A 22,387-nucleotide genomic window follows, 5' to 3' on the forward strand; every position below is an offset into this window, starting at 1 on the left:
GAACATTAATCAGTTGTGAACATTTGGAAGATTGTGGAGTGATACGTTTACGGCAACAATTAGCAATACATGGCAAAGTCACTTTGTTGTAGGCAGTTGAGTATAAAAGATGGATGTCCGAAGGAGCCTCAAACATTTGAGTGTCACGTAACTAAGTAACTACAATATCCTTAAAAAGAGCAAGATGAAAGAAACAGACTAATCCCTAGGCAGGGACTGGGATATTGGATTGAGAGAGACTGATCGGTGCCCATAAATTTTCTGAATATGAAATAAAATTGTATTTAGACTGAGTGACTTAAGACTTCGTAACAATCGTTAAATATCTTCACTGATATATGTAGGATGCAATGCATCCTTTAATTCAGGCATGTGTTTCATTTCAGTAGCCAGCTGCGTATCTAATGAAACAAGCCCCTTTCGCTCATTCTTTGGCCACACACCTGAGTCATCTTTTTTTTCTACAGTGTATAGGAGGGAGGGGAGAGGTTCAGTTTCCCAGAGTATGCTTCCAATGTCTTCTGGGTTTGAAGACGGATTTTTTTTCTTAAAGGATTCTTTGATGAAAACAGCAGAAACCAGTGAATATCAACCAAAACTTCCGGACTGCCGACATGAAAAACCATATCAGGAAAGTCTTCATTTGACATACATGTAAACACGTTGTTGACATTCTGAACAAGAAGATATGCGATCTGCTATAAATTTTAATTACGAGGGTTGTCCAGAAAGCAATGCACCGCATTTTTTTCTACAAGAATTCTTAATCAAACATAACGAGAATTACACATCCGAAATAATGTTGTTTTATCTACGCACCATACTTTTGCACGAAATCTCCATCCCATTCTATGGTATTCCTCCAAGGGTACCAGTCCTTGTCTTGTGCTTCACTGTGTAAATCATCTCCTCGTCGTCCTCAAAATGTCTTCCACGAATGCGTCTGTCATCGCGAATGACCAAATCAGTTCACCGCAACATATCAAGTGTGACAGCCGCGAATGGTCTCCCCAACCGCCGCAAATTGTGGAGCTCCGCCTAACCGCCTTCTGATGACCTCACCCTCCGTGCCCAGCGGCTAACTGTACTTCTGTCGATAGCAGATGCTCCATAGACTTTACACAGGTGTTTGTGAATATTCCCCACAGTTTCTTCCTCTGCAGTGTGAAATTCTATGACGGCACGTTGCTTGTAACGTTCAGCACCTACAGGCGTCATTCTAAAACTGTCCTGCAGCTACGCCATCTGTCGGAAGTGATGGAGACTTGGCGCGCTTACTCAGGAGACTTCAAATAACACATACGTAACGTTTGGCATTCGTAGCATTGTTTTCGGCTGAGAAAAAAAAATGTGGTACATTTCCTTCTGGAAAATCCTCGTATGATAGGGATTTGAAACCCATGGGTCAAGATGTGCAATTTTTGACTACACGAATTTTCAGTCCCAAACACAAATAAAATAAATAAATGTTAATGACAGACGACTTAACTGCTAGATCGGGTAGGCTGTCTTAAATCTCTGGCAGCCTATGTTTTTCGACTACTAATCAGTGGAAGGAAGATTTAGTTACCTTCATAGGATTAGTGGTGATGATGGTGACCTGGTGTCCTTTTTCAGCAAGAGCTCGCATGATGATGAGGAAAGGCAGCTGGTGGCTGATGGACGGCGTCGGGTTGATGCCCAGAATTCTCGCACATGAGCACACCTGGACCAGCAGTGGTAGCAGCAATAGCCTGAGCTTCATGGTGGAGCACTGCAGATGACACAAATAGCACAGCGTCAGTTGCGAGAAACTTTTACAGTGCTGAACACATTTAATGTAAAACACAGAGAACATGGCAAGACACTAGGCCTATTCCTGAGGTGATAACACTGGTACCTATGTGAGAGTAAGTAATGCATCTATAGCGCCTTTGACCCACTCTGATGTTCAAGTGACTGCTGAAGATCACCAGGTGTTAATGTAGGTTGATTCTTACAAAAAAGATAACAGCAACCAGCCACTATTAATACTGCTATTTACTTAAATAAATAGCAGTATTAATTATTTAATTAATTACACTCCTGGAAATGGAAAAAAGAACACATTCACACCGGTGTGTCAGACCCATCATACTTGCTCCGGACACTGCGAGAGGGCTGTACAAGCAATGATCACACGCACGGCACAGCGAACACACCAGGAACCGCGGTGTTGGCCGTCGAATGGCGCTAGCTGCGCAGCATTTGTGCACCGCCGCCGTCAGTGTCAGCCAGTTTGCCGTGGCATACGGAGCTTCATCGCAATCTTTAACACTGGTAGCATGCCGCGACAGCGTGGACGTGAACCGTATGTGCAGTTGACGGACTTTGAGCGAGGGCGTATAGTGGGTATGCGGGAGGCCGGGTGGACGTACCGCCGAATTGCTCAACACGTGGGGCGTGAGGTCTCCACAGTACATCGATGTTGTCGCCAGTGGTCGGCGGAAGGTGCACGTGCCCGTCGACCTGGGACCGGACCGCAGCGACGCACGGATGCACGCCAAGACCGTAGGATCCTACGCAGTGCCGTAGGGGACCGCACCGCCACTTCCCAGCAAATTAGGGACACTGTTGCTCCTGGGGTATCGGCGAGGACCATTCGCAACCGTCTCCATGAAGCTGGGCTACGGTCCCGCACACCGTTACGCCGTCTTCCGCTCACGCCCCAACATCGTGCAGCCCGCCTCCAGTGGTATCGCTACAGGCGTGAATGGAGGGACGAATGGAGACGTGTCGTCTTCAGCGATGAGAGTCGCTTCTGCTTGGTGCCAGTGATGGTCGTATGCGTGTTTGGCGCCGTGCAGGTGAGCGCCACAATCAGGACTGCATACGACCGAGGCACACAGTGCCAACACCCGGCATCATGGTGTGGGGAGCGATCTCCTACACTGGCCGTACACCACTGGTGATCGTCGAGGGGACACTGAATAGTGCACGGTACATCCAAACCGTCATCGAACCCATCGTTCTACCATTCCTAGACCGGCAAGGGAACTTGCTGTTCCAACAGGACCATGCACGTCCGCATGTATCCCGTGCCACCCAACGTGCTCTAGAAGGTGTAAGTCAACTACCCTGGCCAGCAAGATCTCCGGATCTGTCCCCCATTGAGCATGTTTGGGACTGGATGAAGCGTCGTCTCACGCGGTCTGCACGTCCAGCACGAACGCTGGTCCAACTGAGACGCCAGGTGGAAATGGCATGGCAAGCCGTTCCACAGGACTACATCCAGCATCTCTACGATCGTCTCCATGGGAGAATAGCAGCCTGCATTGCTGCGAAAGGTGGATATACACTGTACTAGTGCCGACATTGTGCATGCTCTGTTGCCTGTGTCTATGTGCCTGTGGTTCTGTCAGTGTGATCATGTGATGTATCTGACCCCAGGAATGTGTCAATAAATTTTCCCCTTCCTGGGACAATGAATTCACGGTGTTCTTATTTCAATTTCCAGGAGTGTAATTATTTAAATAAATAGCAGTATTTATAGTTGTTGGTTGCTATTATCTTCTTTGTAAGAATCAACCTACGTTAACCGTACACAGCCACAGTCTCACTACGTCAGTTTTAGAAAAAATATAATCAGGTGTTTATCAGACACACGTTTGCTGTAAGCATTTACCTTAAACAAATGATGTGATCAAGAAGGTGGAGGGTGAGAAATTTATAAAATGCAAACTGATGGTGTGAGGGACATTTAAAACCGCTAGAAGGCGTTGTCGAGACAATTTATAACAACTGCATGATGGCATTTGTGGAAAACTTAAGGGGCTCCGGAAAGGCTCAAAATCATGAATAGTTCAATTTTTACTTTTTTGCGTTTTCTGAATCTGCAGACTATTACCTTTTAATAGATATATAATTTATTCAATTCCGAAGACTACAACTATTTTTAAATTTTTTTTGAAATGTGTTCTACATGGGCGTGACCCACTGTGGCGCTGTTAAACTGCTGTCAAATGGTGTTATTATTAACGTCCGTGTTCATCAGGTACATTTTAGTGATGTGAGATAAAGTATGTGTTGTGGCTAACTTGTGATGGTTCAATATATATCGCTGGTGTGATTGTCGATTGTTTCATGTTTATTTACTCTGTCGTTATCTCGAAAATATTCGTAATTAATTCTGTTTCTTGAGTCTCTGTTTTGTTGAAGTTTAATAATGAGTAAAAGTAAAGTTATTAGAAATCCTCTGAAGGCTTTTAAGAAAAGGAGAAATGTTGGACAGCCAAAGGTATGTGTTATTACTGTAAATAATAACATTCTAACATGGTACGAGCGATGCTTGTTTTAGACAAGGAACGCCTTCGGGATGCAGACAGGGCTGTAAAGAGTCTAGAAATACAAGCAAGAGTAAACAGGAGGAGGAACAAGAGGAAGCTGGAGGAGGAGTTTGCAGAGGATGAAGATAATCCATCCTATGGACCTGGAATGCACTAAAAAGTTAATCCAATCTTTGTCGCTCGATTCCCAAAACTTTTATTTTCTCATACTAATCACATGTTTTCTAAGGATCTCCCAAACATATTTGTTTGAAACTTTCAGTAAATGTTACACAGTACCTTCTGCATAATTTAACACAGCCTTTTTCCAAAAAACTGTATATTTTTGAATATATAAATAAAAAATTGCAAAATAATGTTGTGAATTTTCATTACAATTGAAAAAAAAATCATCTTTAATAACTGAACTAAAATTTTGTAAAATCCCTGTGTTAAGTTGTAGCCCATATTCCAATAAATAATCTGTAAAAAGTTCAACTTCCTACCTCAAATACTTTGTGAGGAAAGATGTAATTTATAAGCGTTATTTTAACATTGCAAGTATAGGGCGTTCCGGAGCTGGGATACTTTTTTTAAAATTGGCACTAGTGTGATACTTTTTAAAGTTTTTTGGCCACTATTCAAAATGAAACAGCCAATCACGTGACTTAAGCTCTCACACACACACACACACACACACACACACACACACACACACACACGCACACACACACACACAGAGAGAGAGAGAGAGAGAGAGAGAGAGAGAGAGACCGAGAGGGAAAGGGGGGATGGGGCTCACATACGCTTTCTCGCCTTTTGAACTGTGTTCATAGTGTTCTCTCTAGCAGTATTTCTAATGTCTAAAATACATAAACATCTAAAATTTCGCATCATCACTATATTTTATACATATCTCTCCCTCTCTCTCTCTCTCTCTGTTTTATACATCAACAGAAATGTTTATGTCAAATACTATACCTGCTCTCACGCATATCTGAATTATTTACCAAACATGTGTAACTAGCTATGATTCTGCTTCGCGCATAAATTTCTCTTTTATACTCTGTTAAAAACCAATGCTTGCTTGAGTGAGGCATTAACTTTATAATACATCACAGAGGGAATGAAGGGAGAAAAACACTCCACATGAAAATGTTGTTATAAAATTTTTATTCACATAATAAAATAGATTTAAAGTTTTTCTTTTTACTCTCCATGCATACACTAAAATTAGTAATCTTTATATTCTAGCACAAATCATTAGATACCTTATGTTGTAAGACGGTTGAATAAAAAAAAATTCATCTTCAACACATGTTAGAATGCCGTCTATAGCAGATACAGATCGTTACATTAACACCTGTGCATCTGCTAAGCTCTCACCTCCTGTGATGACCAGTCTGAAATATTGGCACTATAATTCTGCTTTTACAGTCAACTCTTCTTTCAAATGGAATGCAATCTCTCACTGTCTGTTTCCAAAGCGTGCTGTTCGCTAAACAAAATCACACCTAATAATTACAAGTTCTGTTTCCGAATTTTTGAGTCTGAGGAATGCACCTTTTGTGAATGCCTTTCAACTGACCGAACGTTGTCATATGCAGTTTCCCATTCTGCAACAAACTGTTTCAGTTTATTATTTCAGAGTGGTACTGTAATCGTCAAGCAACAATCACTGCTTATCGAAATTCTTTTTCAGAAGATATGTAATGATCTCGTGAATTACGCCCTACCGATTTCAAATGTTGCGATTAACCTGCTCTACCAATTCATCCGGCTTATACCAGTGGGAATAGTCAATATAGTGAGACCTGAGTTTATCCTGGCGTATACAGTTTTCAAACAACTTACAGGAATTCTGCCAGTATTTACAGCGAGCGCCTATATTTCGGCTGGAGTACACTCCACCGTTGTCAAAACACAAACTGTAACGGACAGGTGATCTACAAGCAAATTAAAACCTACATCCCTATTTACAAGGTTGCTCGCTAATTTAATCTCAACAGCTTCTTTAATACCCTTGTCCCGATAGCTGGACGTGCATGCCAATATCTCGGTATTGTTCAATAACACAGGATGACCAGTATCCAAACAAAGTTCGGCAATGGCAGATCTACTTGGCTGCTGTAATCGTGTGTGCTGTTTATGCTCAGTACATCGGTCCTCCACGGTCCTGATAGAGTGACCAATGTATGACATGCCACAGCTAAAAGAATGCGATATACACCCGCCTTACACAAACCAAACTCATGCAGAGCAGAACCCAAAAGCACTCCAGTTTTGCAGTTTTTACCTTGAAACAGGAGGGGTTTACTCCCGCCGAAACATCGGCGTTCGCTGCAAATATAACCTTTCAGAGTTCCCGTAATTTGTTTGAAAATAGTCAGTATATGTTCTGAGTCGTTGGATATTGGCTTCCAGCTGTGAACATCGGTTTCTTTAGCGTAATAATGTTTACTCCTCTTCTACTTCATCATTATCAGCCTACACGTCCTCTTCTTCTTCCCCAATACCTCCACCATCTGCTTTAATAAATATGGTGTTTCCATTTGATTTACTGTCTTTTCCTTCTTCATATTCATCTTACTCCTGTCTTCTTTTTCTTTACTTCTTGTCCTTCTTATTTTCCTTTTAGAATAGCCGTTTTTTGTATCAACCTGAGCAAACACGGGTCTCATGGAATGTCTAAATGGATATTCCTTGAATTGTATCTTGTCCTCTGATAAAACCTGGGCAGATTTATTGTATCCGATCTTAGGCACAGCAGATTAAAGCATGAAATCGCGTTCTCTCCCATGACAATATGTATGTCATCACTTTGAAAGGTGGCTTTCATTTGTGACATTCATTTCGCAGATTATTCTGCATATTTGGAGTAAATAAACCCATATAAAGGTTAATTAGTCTTATTAGGTGGATTAGAAAGAGAGATATGTGATGATTAGACACATGTCTGAAATAATACGGGCTTTGGTAATGATAAAATTTAGTTGCATGCTGTAGGTGTAAGCAAAGTGGATTTGCCAGTGGAGGCGGGGAGGCGAAGGCCGGTCAGCGCCGGAAGAGCATTGTGCAGGGGCCGGGGGTCCCAGGGGATGCGGCCACTGACTTGCAAGCATCAAAAGTAACGCCGCCGGGTGCCAGGTCAGAGAGAGAGGGGAAATGTCGAGCAGACAGAGAGCGTCCAACGTACGCGCTGGCGCCGCCCGGTCGCGCGCTGTTTTAGCGGCAAATGGGCTGAGCTCTGGTTGGGCAGTTCATAAGAAAGTGCGGGAAACGCTGAGGGTCAACGCCCACTGCTTGGGACAGAGAAATTTTTGGATAGGTGGAGAAATTGTATCACTCCGCGAAAGAGATGAGGGAGGCCTTTGCAGCGTCGGGATTGGCTGATGGACTTAGATTCTGAATACTGTGCTGTGTGTGATCTTGAGTCTGCAGCTACAGTAGGACATCAGCGTCCACAATAGGCACTGCATTGACTACTAGTATAATTGCAGTTCATTCCGCTTTATAGGCTGGCAGTCACCATTGAACGTAGTCAACCAGTGCACAGAGCTATCATACTGGTATTGCACGTTAGTACCAGACACACAGGGCTGCACCTTAAAGGTTGTTGAGCCAGTCTTGAAAGCGTTGTATACCATTTAGAGGAAATATAAGGCTTGTGGTATTAGCAGTTTCTGAGTAGTTTATTCTGCTCAAGATATTTGAGAGACTTATCCTAATTCAGCGACTTCGCAGCTTCAGTCGTCGCCCCAGCAATATCGAGGGAGACGCACGCTGGTAGACGGTATTGTAAAACTTGCAGCAGTGGCAGTAAAGTTCAGAAATAGTTATTGGATCGTGTTCTTGCCATCCACTGAGCATCCGTGCAGTTTTGCTTACGATTCGTTATTGGTTATTTGTCTTTTTGCATGTTGTTTGGTTTGTTTCGTGGTGGTGGTGTCCAAAGTGCGTATTATTTCAGACACAAAAGAGATTATAGAAACGCAGTCAGATCGCATTTACCATTTGCTTATCCAGGGCCATTATTAAATCTAACTTCGCATCAACTTAACATTAAGAGTTGAGAGACAATCTTACCAGTGTAGTATATCTAAGAACAGTGTACAATTTGTTTAATTTGTTTTTTTTTCAAGATTTGTTCAGTATCTAATTTCTATCGTGAGATAATTTACAACAAATACAAGTTATTTACAATATCGCTTTTGATTCAGTAATAGCTGGTAGTTAGCCATCACTGTCACATTAAGATATCTTATTCAAGTTTAATATCGTCTACTACCCCATAAGAAGTCCTTTACAACCTCTCAATGTTGACCTGCCTGTTTTATCTACATCAGGCGTAAGGATCCATGTGCTGGAATTCATTCGTCTGTAGGAAAGGTATATTGTCTGATGAGCGTTAATAGCCTTGAGAATATTTTGAATATTACTATATGAATATTATGTAAAATATGAATATTTTGAAGATGTTGAGTTGTGTAACTCTTTCTATGAGATTTAATTGTAAGCAATATATAATCCTCTTGTTTCCCGCTATGTTACATTGTGAATTATAAACGTAGTATCCAACGAATAAAGATCATCTACACTCTTGCTGACGGTTAAAACCTCATAGGGTGTAACGCAATAAGTACCTTGGTTTACGAAAAAGTAATGCTGACAGTGTAGCCCCACCCATCTCTGCTCTAATATTTTTTCGCGACTTCTGCTGATCATCATCGCCATTTTCCTCCTCATCTTCTTCTAATTTTCTTCTTGTTCTACACGGTCAACTTTGATAAATATATATTCGTTCCTTTCAACAACTTCTTTGTCTGGGTATATCCTATTTTTGAAGAGCTGTCTTTCTTGAATGAATATCTGTAGGTTTTGAGAAAAGGGATTTAATAAATTTTCTAATACAGAGTCAGGTTTAGCGTGCCATCCTTTTTTTTTTTTTTTTTTTTTTTTTTTGCAGCAACGCCGCTTTCCTGTAATTCATTGAGACTTCAACACATGACATTATAGACAATTCATTCGTCCAATGGAACTGAGGTGCACAGGATGTGAAATGTTTCCTGTTTTGACGTCGGAGTGCTGTTTTAAGGATTAAGAAGTTTGAGATTTTAAGTACGAAACGTGAAAGCTACTTAGAAGAAAGAAACTGCGGTGCTGGTAAAGTTGATTTTTCAGCAATACTTAGCTGAATTGCAGGAATGTGGCTGACATAAAGAGCTGCGAAGAAGCCCAATGGTAATAAATAATCCAGAGAATATGATCAAGAAATTACAGAGAGCGGGAGAATTAGCTGGTGAAGGACGGAGAGTGAGGCGGCCTATTCCCACCGAAGTAGAGGATAAGTTGTTATAGCTACAGCCGACCGTGCAGCAAACGCATCACATTCTGAAGCCAGTGCTCGAACTGTCCACAGGAATTATCTCTCGCCTGGTCAACGTTACAAAACACTTTGTAGAGTATTTTACAGTTTTACCTACAAGTTCCAGAATGTGCACCAAATGAAGCCATAAGATAGATTACAAGGCCGTGATTTTACGCTTCGTTGTTTGGGACACGTGCTAATGGATGAAATGTGGTCGGGGTATATTCTTTGGACGGATAAGGCACAGTTTACTCTACTTGGTGCCCTGAATGCACAGAACTGTCGCGTATGTGCTTCTACTCCGCCACGTGTTGTGCAGAAACATCCAGTGCACGCTGTTTATGCGTCTGAGTGATGTAATTTCATAAGTTCCTCCAATCTCGGTCCATTTTGCTGGAGTAGGTGACACCTCACGGGCCTGTCAGATATACAGACATCTCCGCTTTAAGTGGACCTCCTAGTACAACAAGTGGTTCCATCCTTGGACGAACTCAACTGTGTTCACACCACTATTGTCATGCAAGATTGGACGACACCTCACGTCGCTAACCAGATAAAAGATTTGTTTCGAGAAACCTTCGGTAACGACCGCATTATGTGTAGGCAGTTTCAAGATGTTTGGACTTCCAGGTCCCTGGACATAAACCCATGTGACTTCTGGTTTTTTGGGGAGAGACCCAATCTATTGTCGACCCTATCTATCTCCGGATCAGCGCGTATTAATGGTTTCGCTTAACCAGACGCACGCAGACATCGCAGTATCCATATTCTGCGAGACCTCACTTTAGAGAAAATTACCCCTTATGCAGAAATGGCAGTAGACCTTTAGTGTTGGCCATCATGCCGGTGTGGGGGTGGAGGGGTTGCACCTTAAAAAAAATGGTTGAGTGAAAATCTGAAAGAGCGTGTCCATCAGGGATGCATCCGGATTCTTCCTAATCGGAAATAAAGCACACGGCGGCATGTGTTGCTGAGTTGGGAGACGATCCTGATGTTGCAATTTGTGACTATGTCCTGATAAAAGAGCCAGAACCAACCACCTTTATTATGTGTTTGCACGTTCCTCGCCATCTCCTTAACCAACAACATATTCAGACTGCTTATAATGCCATATTTTTACCTAGTGGCATAGAGTGGAACTGTTAACTTTTTCAGCATAATCCGCGAACGTATCGATTAATGAACGTACTGTGATTTTTCAGCGTCGCCAGATGTGTATAACCAATACTGCAGCACATGGAACACTGTCAGTTTAATTACAGGCACCTGGTACATACACAGCTCTCGAAGTCATAACGTCGTCATTCACACAGACCGTTAAAGAAAGGTACAAATAAGTATTTCATGTGCACATATTTAAGAAATTGGACAGGTCAGAATATATTGGACAGATCAGAATATCGTTTCAGTCGAAATTTTAACCATACAGATTATTTAAATAAACTGAAACGCTCCGAATTTCATTCACGCTAGCCTTTTACAGGAAAAAGGAACAACCCGAAATTCATTCACAGAGCTCTGATTTTATCCGTTATAATTGGTTTTTGAAAGCCAGCGACTGTGAAAGTAGTAAATTTGTTTATAAATAAATCTCCTGCTACCGGTCACGATTTTCTTCATTTACTTTTTGCAAGAACGCGTTTCGGGAAATGATTCCCATTTTCAAGCGCGTTTCTTGTGTGTATTATGCCATTTCTATTGATGTTGTCAATGTGTGGGAGTCTACTTCATTCCGTTGACTTTTACTGCAATATATAAGAAACACGTGATTTTTTAGTTGGATATCAATTCTTTTGGTGAAGTTGATGGCGAGATTTAGACGAATTTGTATTTACAGTTTTCTAATGGTCCATTTGCGCAGAGTCATCTTCTACACTAAACATCACACAAAACTTGTTGTACAAACAGAGATAACACTAAGGTCTTCCACACTTTATGATATATATAGAAAAAAATGGAACGCTTCAGAATTTCACTCACACAGAACGTTTAAGAAACGTGACATCTCAAATTTCATTCACACACACTGTTTAAAAGGCTTAATGGCTGAGTATAGCTCTCGCAACTACGGTTACGTACAAACTTAATTATGTAGGTATATAGACAGTAATAATTTCCTGTGGTTGGTTGAGCTGGTGCTCCACATCGGTGACCTGCAATCTAATCCAGTTTTCATAACGGTGAAAGCGGACATACAGTTTAACGAGGAATCAGAACAACAACTTATTTCTAGCAATTCTTCACATCGGTGGTACATGGTCCAACTGAGATACGATCCTGTACCCTCTTGGTTTCCGGGCCCACACTTCACGGGTAGATCTCTAGGTCTAACTTGTATGTGCTTACTTCACCTATAGGATTTACAGAGTGAGTCTGTAAATGTCAAAATACGTGACATACATCGCCGTACTTTTGACAGCATTGACGTAGAATGTTAACATTTTTACACAGTCAAGGCACCGCATACCTTACTATTTATATATTTCAACTTCATACTTTTACTCATTCCCAAGGAAATGGGTCTTACCAGACAAACGTAGAGACAGATGGACAACAAATGGCAAAAAAATTATCTTTTGTGTGATATGATTACAGATTTTTTTCCGATACTTGTCAAATCACATGATTCAAGTTCAACGGCATGTGCCCTATAAGCCATGCAGAGTGGGTTTGCGATTATCTAAAAATGTCATTAAATAGCCGTATCTCTTTATTGAATTGGCTTAGGTAATGAAAGGTTGCTACACTTAGTCACAGCGCCATAGATTGCGCCAAAGATTATTATTCCGCCGCCTCCACTGGAGCAGTACTAGTTCAGAGGTTGCCGTGGGCAGTGCTTGTTGAGAGGATGTCGAGAGCAGTACTAGTTCAGAGGACGTCATGTGCAGTCGTTGTTCTGTTGGGCGAGACAGTAGATGCTGTTCGGTTGGTGTAATGTATAAAAGGAAGATGTTGCAATGATCACAGTGTATTTTTCGTCAATATATATGGAGGTAACAAAAAAAATAATTATTTCACATTTCCTTAATGACAATGCCTCTTGGTCACAGCTTCAGTCAACAAAGCATCTGGCTCACGTTCATGTATTAGACTTGTAATTCTGGTTTCCATGTGCAGTTATAGTATTTCTGGTTTTTCAATTAGTTCATTGTAAATGGTGTTTAAAATATCTTGTCGTATTGAGGAAGAACCATGCCAGATACATACATGTACGTTGAATGACACTACCACAACAGAACAGTTACTCTTGTGCTTTTTTGTTTCGTAGCTTTTATAGTTACAGGGGACTTAATTAATCAATTGTGTTAACGGAAATTTCCTTTCATTCTTTATTGTTATTTTATGCAATCAGATTGCGTACTAATACTACTCAGGGCCAACCGGTTACTAGACTTCGTAACGGGGTATTCAGCTGCTAAAATTATTGCATAATAATTAAGCCCCAATGCACTTAGATAACGTAATTTTTGCACTGTAAAGAAGCTGCAGTATGTGACATAAATTTCAAACTGATACTACACACTACTTAAGAGTCGGACAAAGAGACAGAGAAAAAGTGATCTTATGCAGCAACTGTTTTTACCAACAGAGGTACGGAAGCCTAAAAACGATAAAGGTCAGAGTTTCTTTCACACTGTTTAAAAAATTGGAAATTATCGGGTCATCATTCACACAGACTGATTAAAAAAATAAATAAATAAATAAAAAACAGAACGAGTGGAAATTTCAATCAGACAGACCGTTTAAGAGAAATGAAGTGGACTGGAATTTCAATCACACAAATTGTTCAGACAAATAGAATAGGTGCGAGTTCCAATCCCACAGCCCACCTAAAAGTCGGTAGAGCTCGGAATTTCATTCACACAGACCGTTTAAAAGAAAATACAGAATGGATCGGAATTCCTTTCACACAGTTTAAAAAACTAAGTGGTTTAGAATTACACACTCACACACAATTTAAGAAACGGAATGGATCGAAATTTCTACCACACAGACCATATGAAGAAACAGAACTAGTAGACGTTTGAATTTCATTTACAAAGAACATTTGGAAAAGTGGAGCAGCTGGTAATTCCATTCACACAGACTATTTAAAAAAATGGAAGACTTCGAAATATCATCCACAATGTTTAAATAGATGCGGTTGGAAATCTCATTCACATATACTGCTTCAAAACACATAACTTCGTTCACTCAGACAGTTTATAAATTCGGAACGAATCAGTTACTTTCCCACAAAAACGATAAAAAAATAGGATTGGTCGGAATTTCTTTCCTATAGGCTGTTTTAAAAATGGAACAGATCGGAATTTCAATCCAGATGACCGTTTAAAAGAAATGAAATGTCCTTGGACATTATCTGCAGTAACGGTAGCACTTCCCCTCCCCCCTTTCCGACCACTTACATCACAGAGGGAATACTACTATCAAAATCTAGCAGGTCTGCTTGGAATTGCACAAAACCGTAGAACATACTAAAGAAATAAACTGTTGTACATTTTACAATACTTTCAAATTTGGAGTGGCTGTAGCTTCAAATCCTTTATATCATAAGAGTTAAAATTCATATATATTAGAAAAAGCTGATGTTAATACGCTGAAAAAACCGGCATTGCCCTGGTACTTATTTTGCCAATTTTCTGCTAGAAACTAAAGCGAAAAATTAACTTCGTTCGTTGCGCCATATGAAAAACGTTTGAAATTATGAAATAGTTCAAAATGGTTCAAATGGCTCTAAGCACTATAGGACTTAACATCTGTGGTCATCATTCCCCAACAACTTAGAACTACTTAAACCTAACTAACCTAACATCACACACATCCATGGCCGAGGCAGGATTCGAACCTGCGACCGTAGTGGTCGCGCGGTTCCAGACTGAAGCGCCTAGAACCACTCAGCCACACATCGTGTACTTACAGAATGAAAACATTCGAAACCACCTGAATAAACGCTTTTATATCTCATTGTACACGATCAGGATAAGTACTTAAAACAATAAATACAATTGTATTAGTACACGTTAGCTTAAGTTACACTCACTCACTCTCCACAAACTGTGGACACGCATCGATATGGAACTGAATGTTTCACATTGTACCATCAGCCTTGGGCTCAAGGCTGATGATACAATACGTAGTACTGTCGAAAGACCACTATCATTTGTAGCACTCTAATCTTAATCTGCGTCTCTTATCAATGGATATGATGCAATATGTAGAGCTCACAATATGATTCATCATGTGTGACACTACAATCTTAACGTCCATGTCTTATCAAAGGGCAACTTACAGATGCTCTCTTTCTCTGACGCATCGTAGCGTAATACACTGAAATTACTAAGTGTTCTCATCTAACCAATTTCCAACGCAATTGTCATTCTCTAATTGAATGGAGACATCAAGATGGAGATATTCCTGTAAGCAGATGGTCAATCGAGAAATGAGTTCATGATAAATGTTAATGTAACTACCGCATCATTATAAACCGTGAATTTTATATCAGTTTTGTCAGGAAACTAAATCTGTAAGGAAACTAACTTGCTCTTAAACTACAAAAACAAGGTCTGAATTTCTCAAATTCGACAATAATCTGTGTCGATTGTCTCTTTGTTTGTCGTATTGTACGGTTTTCCTGTCTACTGTTTTTGCTTTTTACACCACACCACGCTGCACGTCCTATTAGCAATTTTCACTGAAATTTCATCCCCATCATTTACGTATACTATTACTTCGTGTCATGCTTCATCCATCTTATTAACCCTATCATCCAACTCTTTCCATCGGACACAAATTTCTTCCGAAGTTACTAAAGGAAGGAATATTAGGGTTTAAAGTCCTGTAGACATTGAGATCACTGGAGTGCAAACTCGAAATCTTTCCAATATGGAGAAAGAATTCGACAATGCCCTTTCACAGTAACCTACACGGCATTTCTCTGGAGGTTTCCGTGGAACACCTAATCCGTTAACGGCCGGATGAGGATCTGACCTGTCGCCTTCACACATGTGACCCCAGTGTGCTTCATCTGTGCGCCACCTCGCTCGCTGTTAATTTTGATGCAGATACTGTTTGAAGTATAGTAATTCCCAACTAAGGCATAATAAGGATATACTACAATATAAGAGTCTCAGTAGAAACTTGTATCAAACATTGCCCTTCGTCGTCTGCAGAAGACACAGCTGGACTCTAAGAAACTGTCACATTATCATCTTCACGAATGCATTTGTTTGTTGAAATTACAAGTCACGAACTGTGACGTCACGTATTGCAATACTACTCACTCCACTGCACAACACAGAATTCACAGGACAGTTTCTTTAGCATAACGTTTTGGGTTTTATGGTTAAATTGGTAAGGGGTTTACTCACATGCAATTCACATCTTATTGGCGACATTTATTATGGAGGAAGCAATTATGTAATTACTCAAACTGATTACTGAAGATCACAATACAGATACCCACGAAGTGAAAGATAGGACAACAACCCATTCCAGTACAGCTATGGTTCACATCATTGAACTTAGTACTTTGCATTTGCTCAGAAAAGTACAATCACGTGAAGAACACCATATGCAGTATTTAACCGGGTTATTATAAAATCATTACGCTGGAAGAAAATTAGTAACTAAATTTTACACAAGTCGAAGCGTGCAGTATTGGTTCTGGAAGCGCGCAGACGTAGACCGGCAATTCATGTAACATTAACAAAACTGGCGTAATGCAGGAATCATTGTTTGAAATATGGATTAGTGCTGAAATATGAATAGAAATTGTTTTAATGTGTAGGGTACAAACGAGTCTTTATTTGCAAAAATTATTCTTTCCTCTTAGAGTAAAAATAAATGTTACAAAAGGTGGTGCCATCAAAACCACTTTTAAGTTCTACAGATTTAAAATCTAGGATCTTCACTGTGATTAAGTATAATTTCATGTCATTTTTAAATTTCAAATGGAGTCTTTCCTACTTCCCTCCGGGCAATATTGCTTTAACCCCTTAGCACAAATTTCGAAATGAACGAAATTTTGTAACTTTTTGTGATGGTGGGTATTAATTGAGAAGTTACGTGTTCTCCCACCATGACATAATGGCCACTGGGGCCGAAAACGGTCTTCGCTTTAAAAAAAAAAATGCAACTTCAGTTGGCATCCTGTCCAAAACTTACTGGATCAGCCCTTCTTGGGGTTGCATTTTGAGTACACTATCCATGTTCCTTGTATGCCATACATCTATTTTTTATTTGTTTTTATCTTAACATATACACTGAATTTTTAACTTCTGGCGAGGTAATAGTAATCTTTACGTATTATTCAAGAGTTGGCCGTGACACGTTTCAGTGCACTAATATGTTGCACAGCCCACCAGATCCCTATTGGGCCACCTGGGACGAGCCTTAATTTATCTCAGGAAATGAACATAACTGCCGTGGCGTATAATCTGTGTGACACGTTAACATAATTTATTGTTTCCGAAGTATAAAGCAAACAGTGATCGTAACGAACAATGTAGTGAGTAATACTGATTGTGGGGGCTCTAACACATTTTGTGTACTTTGTTCATTCTGGCGCAGTTTATTCACATTTTCTGGCGAAGCCATACCCTTTATATCAATAACATCATCACGTGACAAGCCCGAAGGACCTTCCACCACCCCTTCCTCTCCTCATCCCACATCCACAACCTTCTCCTGAAGCCAGTCACTTCCGACGGAATGATCCCATACCATCGACACATGCAACCGGGTTATGGGTGAAATACTTTGAAGCAAAAGGCGATGCACACTCGCTCACAGAAACGAAAGAAGAAGGTGCAAAATGTAGTGACCAAAAGTCGAAATCGTTCTGTGAGAGAAATTGCGGCAGTCCTCCTAATGTCCAGTCGTAATGTGCACAGAATTTTACGGGATGATTCAAAGTTGCAATAGCAGAAAATGCAGGCTACGCAACAATTAAATGAGAGCAAGTATGATAACTGAATGAGTATGTCTCTTGAACAGTTGACTAAAATTTGGGACAGTGATGACACCTCAGACAAAAGAAATGCCATGAATGAACGACGAGGCACATTTTCGTCTAGTGGTTACGTCACTAAATCCTCACGAACTCAGTCATCATTTATTAAACAATCATAATGTTGCATTGCGGTGACCTGTTTCCTCAGTGAGCATAATGCACAATCAACCCTATGCTTTTTTTAAGATGAGGATGGGCGAGCATCTACAATCATATCTCAGTCATACGCTGCAATGGCTTTAACATTCTCGCGCCTGTGCTTGAACAGTTTCCTGCAAAAGTGTGATGGTTTCAGTTTGATGGTGCTACATCCCACTGCGCTCAAATTTTAATGGCCGCAGTGCGAAGTGCGTCTGGCAACCAGGTCTCCCTCTTATCGGTCTGTGATTACTTCATTTTGCTGTTCGTTAAACACAGGGAGTGTGCCTAAAATCTAGACACCATTGGAGGACTGAAAGAGAGCATTAGTGCCGAAATCAGGAATACTCCCACACTGATGCTTGAACGTGTCGTCAGCAATTTACATTGGAGACTGCTGGGTCAACATACCATCGGTAGCTACCAGCAAGAGATCATTTTCAACAGTTAAGCAGTGCACTGAATGGCAATACGCACGGGTTTCGTTGTTCTGATTGAAAATGTTTACAGTACGATCCTCGGACTGTTTCCCTATATCCATGTCGGCCCAGTTTTCTGCCGCACCACGTACCACGGAAAATACTTTTTGTGTAACAATTATTTCTAAATGAACTATGTTAGTTGGTTAGTAGAGTGATTTAAATAATTTGTTTAAACAAAGATTAAAATATACAGCAACGTTTTATGTGTGGAACAAAACTGGCGAGAGTGCCCCAAAACTGGCAATGGTCACACATTTGCATGGAAGTTTATAACAAGCTTTTAGGACGGTGAGTCAGTTTTTCCCGTTCACAACCTCCCACACAACATCCCAGTGAATGCAGACAGGTACTGTAAAGCCGCGAGGAATGTGCGAGCCACCATCAAAAGAAAATATCCTGAACTTGTGTTGTACAACGTCAATAAAGTAATATTATTTCATAGAAATATGCCTACTGTGCAACTCTCGTATATATATTTGCATATAAAACGTGTTAAAGTAGTCACAATCAAACTAATGATTTTAGTCACCGTCGTTTTACGATTTTCGATTACAGGAAAAATATTTCTCACGAAGTTTGAGATCAGGCTACGATCTCTACGTCATGTTCTGCTAAAGAAAATCCCTTAACATCTGCGCCAGTTGATGTTACGTAAGTAGATAAGAATAGTGAAGATATAAGTCAACTTTGTCTCTTTATACTGTACATGTCTACATTAACGTTTAATACCCGGTGGCTGGATGGGGTACCTACGTACTCTTCTGTCATTGTAAATAAATCAGTGTCCCTATACTCCATTTATAAACATAATTTAAAATATTAAGTTTATACAAACGCAAAATGCGAATTATTCAAATTAGCGATGACGAAAATGCAGTCAGCATCTCTTCAATATCTCTCAAACGTCATACTCTCGTGCAAGACGCACTGAATGAGAAAATTGCTGAGGATCGCAATGTACTTGATATTACAGAGCGTCGCAAAATGTCTTCAACTGCTGACGGTACCGAACATCAAAATATAGTAGAGCTACGACTGAAAATTGGTCAGATTGAAAAAAAGCTTAAATAGAAACAAATCCATTTATTCAATAAAGAAGCGGGAATCTCCTGGAATTAAACTGCAATAATTTTGCTCTCAGATTCTGGAAGCAGCTAAAGCACTGCACTATGATCAGCCCCCGGACGTCAGCGCTTGGAGGAGCAATATTCAGATCTTGTTAACACCATCATACACATAACTATGATCGGTGATCCTGCCAAGAAACAGTGACCTTTGTAATGTTGCTCGCACGTGCCTCACCTTATCTGATATACACACGAAGCTCCTATAACTCGGATTAAAAATATCAAGAAATGTCACATGCATATGATTGTTCACTAGGTAACTTAAGATTCAGAGGCGGAGAATCACGTGACCGTCACTGTAAAGGTCAGCCTTCCACAAACAGAACATCATGTTGCACCCCCAGACCTGAATTTTTGTGTCCCTTCAGTCTGGAGACGGAAGCTTCAGTTCTCGGTCCTGATACAGTTATTTATTTATCGCAGGGCGATAAAGCGAGTATTTCGGTTAGACTAAAAGCAGCAAACAAACTGGCACCATTGTTGAAGCACGTAGAATACCAAGTTCTTCGACCGTTACACGATTTTGTGATTGCTTCTTAAAATAAATTAATTCCAAGTGTGTACGCTATGTGTGAAAATAAATCTAATTGAATGAGGCTCCCTGAAGCTGTTAGTTACAATTGGTTCAAATGGCTCTGAGCACTATGGGACTTAACATCTGAGGTCATCAGTCCCCTAGAACTTACAACTACTTAAACCTAACTAACCAAAGGACATCACACACGGCCATGCCCGAGTCAGGATTCAAACCTGCGACAGTAGCAGCAACGCGGTTCTGGATTGAAGCGCCTAGAACCGCTCGGTCACACTGGTCGTCTGTTAGTTACAGTCGGCATACGTGTGTCTCTATCCGCATTGCCAACGACTCCTCGTCTCCAGAGACATCTCACACTTAAAACTTTATTGCCTTGTGTCGTGTGCGGCTTTTACAGCATCTATGATGGACAATGAGGGCAAAGTAAAACCTATTCTTATTATTTCACGAAAATCCACGCTCCCCTAATGTAATAGCACATGCTGTAAATCGCTTTAAAGAGAACGACTTACACTCGAAACTCTTGACGAGTGGTGCCCCAGAAAGCTCGTTTAACAAAGTAAAAAGTCGAGTGCCTTGTGTGAGCCGATTATTGCCAAGCATGATTCTTCCTCACGACCCATAAGAATTGCATGTAAATAACAACGGCAGAACAGCGAATCCCAGCTTAAAACTGGGAAACTTTCAGAAAGCAGGCGAGATTCTGGGTGAAATATGGGGCTCGATATTAATGGACGGGTACGGAGTAGCTGCCGAATACACAAGGCTGAAGGAGAGCACGTCTATTGATCCCGGTTCGCTTCTTAGCCGATGAACAACTGTCATGCATATCATGTCAGAGAGAGCCAGTATCTGCTGAAGGTGTTATACATGCACTTTACGCTAAAATGACTACCAAATTCGCATCTGCAAAACTCGAATTCATACTCATATTTTAATTATTATTTGTAGGTCATCAAGTGAGAAAATCACGACTGCTGCAGGCCATACTGTGCGCTGCATACTGTGGTTCGGGAGCGTGAAATGCCTTATCAGATCCTCCTAGTTAACGAAGAACGATTGTGGCGGAGGCTAGAAAACAGAATGAGATGTGATTCTCACTGTTCCTGCAATCTCTCATGGTATATCTCAAACGTATGTGCTGTTACCAAGTGCCGTACAATTATTATTACCCACCTCTTTTGACGAAAGATCGAACTGTCCATGACACGCTGCAAGACTTAAGGCATATAGACTTGAGGCGTATACTTTGTATCGTGCGTGAAGCTGCAGAAACATAGATCGGCGCTGTAGCAATCCCCGCGAGCACTTGTGGTCAGGGTTCGACTGCGCCGTGGCCAATAGACTGGAGAGGCTGCACGAGGTGGATGTACAGTCGTGGACAAAACGAGCGAGACCCCTCGCCTTTTCCATATGCTGATCCGCACAGCTTTAAAGTCTGCTACACAGCATAAGAGGCGAGGCGACGAAGTGCTACCAACAGACTATGCACAGGCGTGAACTTTGTCAGACTGTTTTCAATCATGTGTATGACTACATTAATGCTGATTAGTGTGTTAAACACAACACGTAAACATAAGACACAAATGAAAGAAGAAACGCTAATTAATATGAACTGTACTAATAAAATGAATTTCAGTTTATCGAGATAACATAACTGTTTTAGAAAGACAAAGTACCCCAGATCGTTACGAATTAGCAAAACGGGTTTTAAGGGCTGGGAAGACAGATAGCCCGCAGGAATGTGAGACTAGTAGGGTTCAATTTTTACCGATTTAGGTGACGAAATCCTAACAAAGAAAATAGCTACGACAGTTACTGAAGATAAGGGCAGCATAAATAATTCCCCCTACTCTTTATTGCAGTCGATACATCAGCATATTACTCGTAGCTATGCTTTCGATCCAAATCACGTTTACAGGAATGCAAATAAAATCCATTTGCATATACACGTGGTAATTAAAATCCCAGTATTAATGCCAACGCGGTTTAGAAATGCGAGCATTCCCATTGCTAGGTAGCTTAAGAAACACTTCGGCTACTGAACGTTTTCTGGCTGTGGAGAGTCTAATGGAGAATTCGAAACACTGTAGAATACGTATGGCAGCTATGTAGCCGTTTATTCCCTGGGATGGTGCATAATTATCCTTCTAAATTTACTAGCTAATAACAGTATTTTGTTATTTCGATAATCATCCCGAATGATTGACACATAAGCGGTGAGATAAAGGTAGAAAATTTTTGTTTCTGAGTCCAGAAAGCGCTATGCAACACAAACTGCATATCATTTTGCCATTTTAATTGCGAAATTGCCGGCATATTTAAGTCTGGGTTAATAATAGAGGACTGTTTGCCTGGGTTGTCTGCTAGAGTATTGAAAGGTATTTGCTACTGCAAAGGAGGTCTGGTTTGTTTTAGGTTCTAATCTCGATGGAGGCAGATA

At 40.7% G+C, this 22,387-nt stretch overlaps 1 protein-coding gene across 1 annotated transcript in view; it reads right to left on the reverse strand.

Moving 5' to 3' along the window:
• The window catches only part of LOC126176992 (UDP-glucosyltransferase 2-like), a 93,824-nt gene that overhangs the window by 55,566 nt on the left and 15,871 nt on the right, over positions 1-22,387 (reverse strand). The window contains exon 2 of the mRNA XM_049924203.1: positions 1,571-1,753. Coding sequence (XP_049780160.1) covers positions 1,571-1,744 — 174 coding nt within the window. The 5' untranslated portion in view covers positions 1,745-1,753. The remainder of the gene's footprint in view (positions 1-1,570; positions 1,754-22,387) is intronic.

Source organism: Schistocerca cancellata, chromosome 3, assembly GCF_023864275.1.
Source record: "Schistocerca cancellata isolate TAMUIC-IGC-003103 chromosome 3, iqSchCanc2.1, whole genome shotgun sequence".
NCBI lineage: Eukaryota > Metazoa > Arthropoda > Insecta > Orthoptera > Acrididae > Schistocerca > Schistocerca cancellata.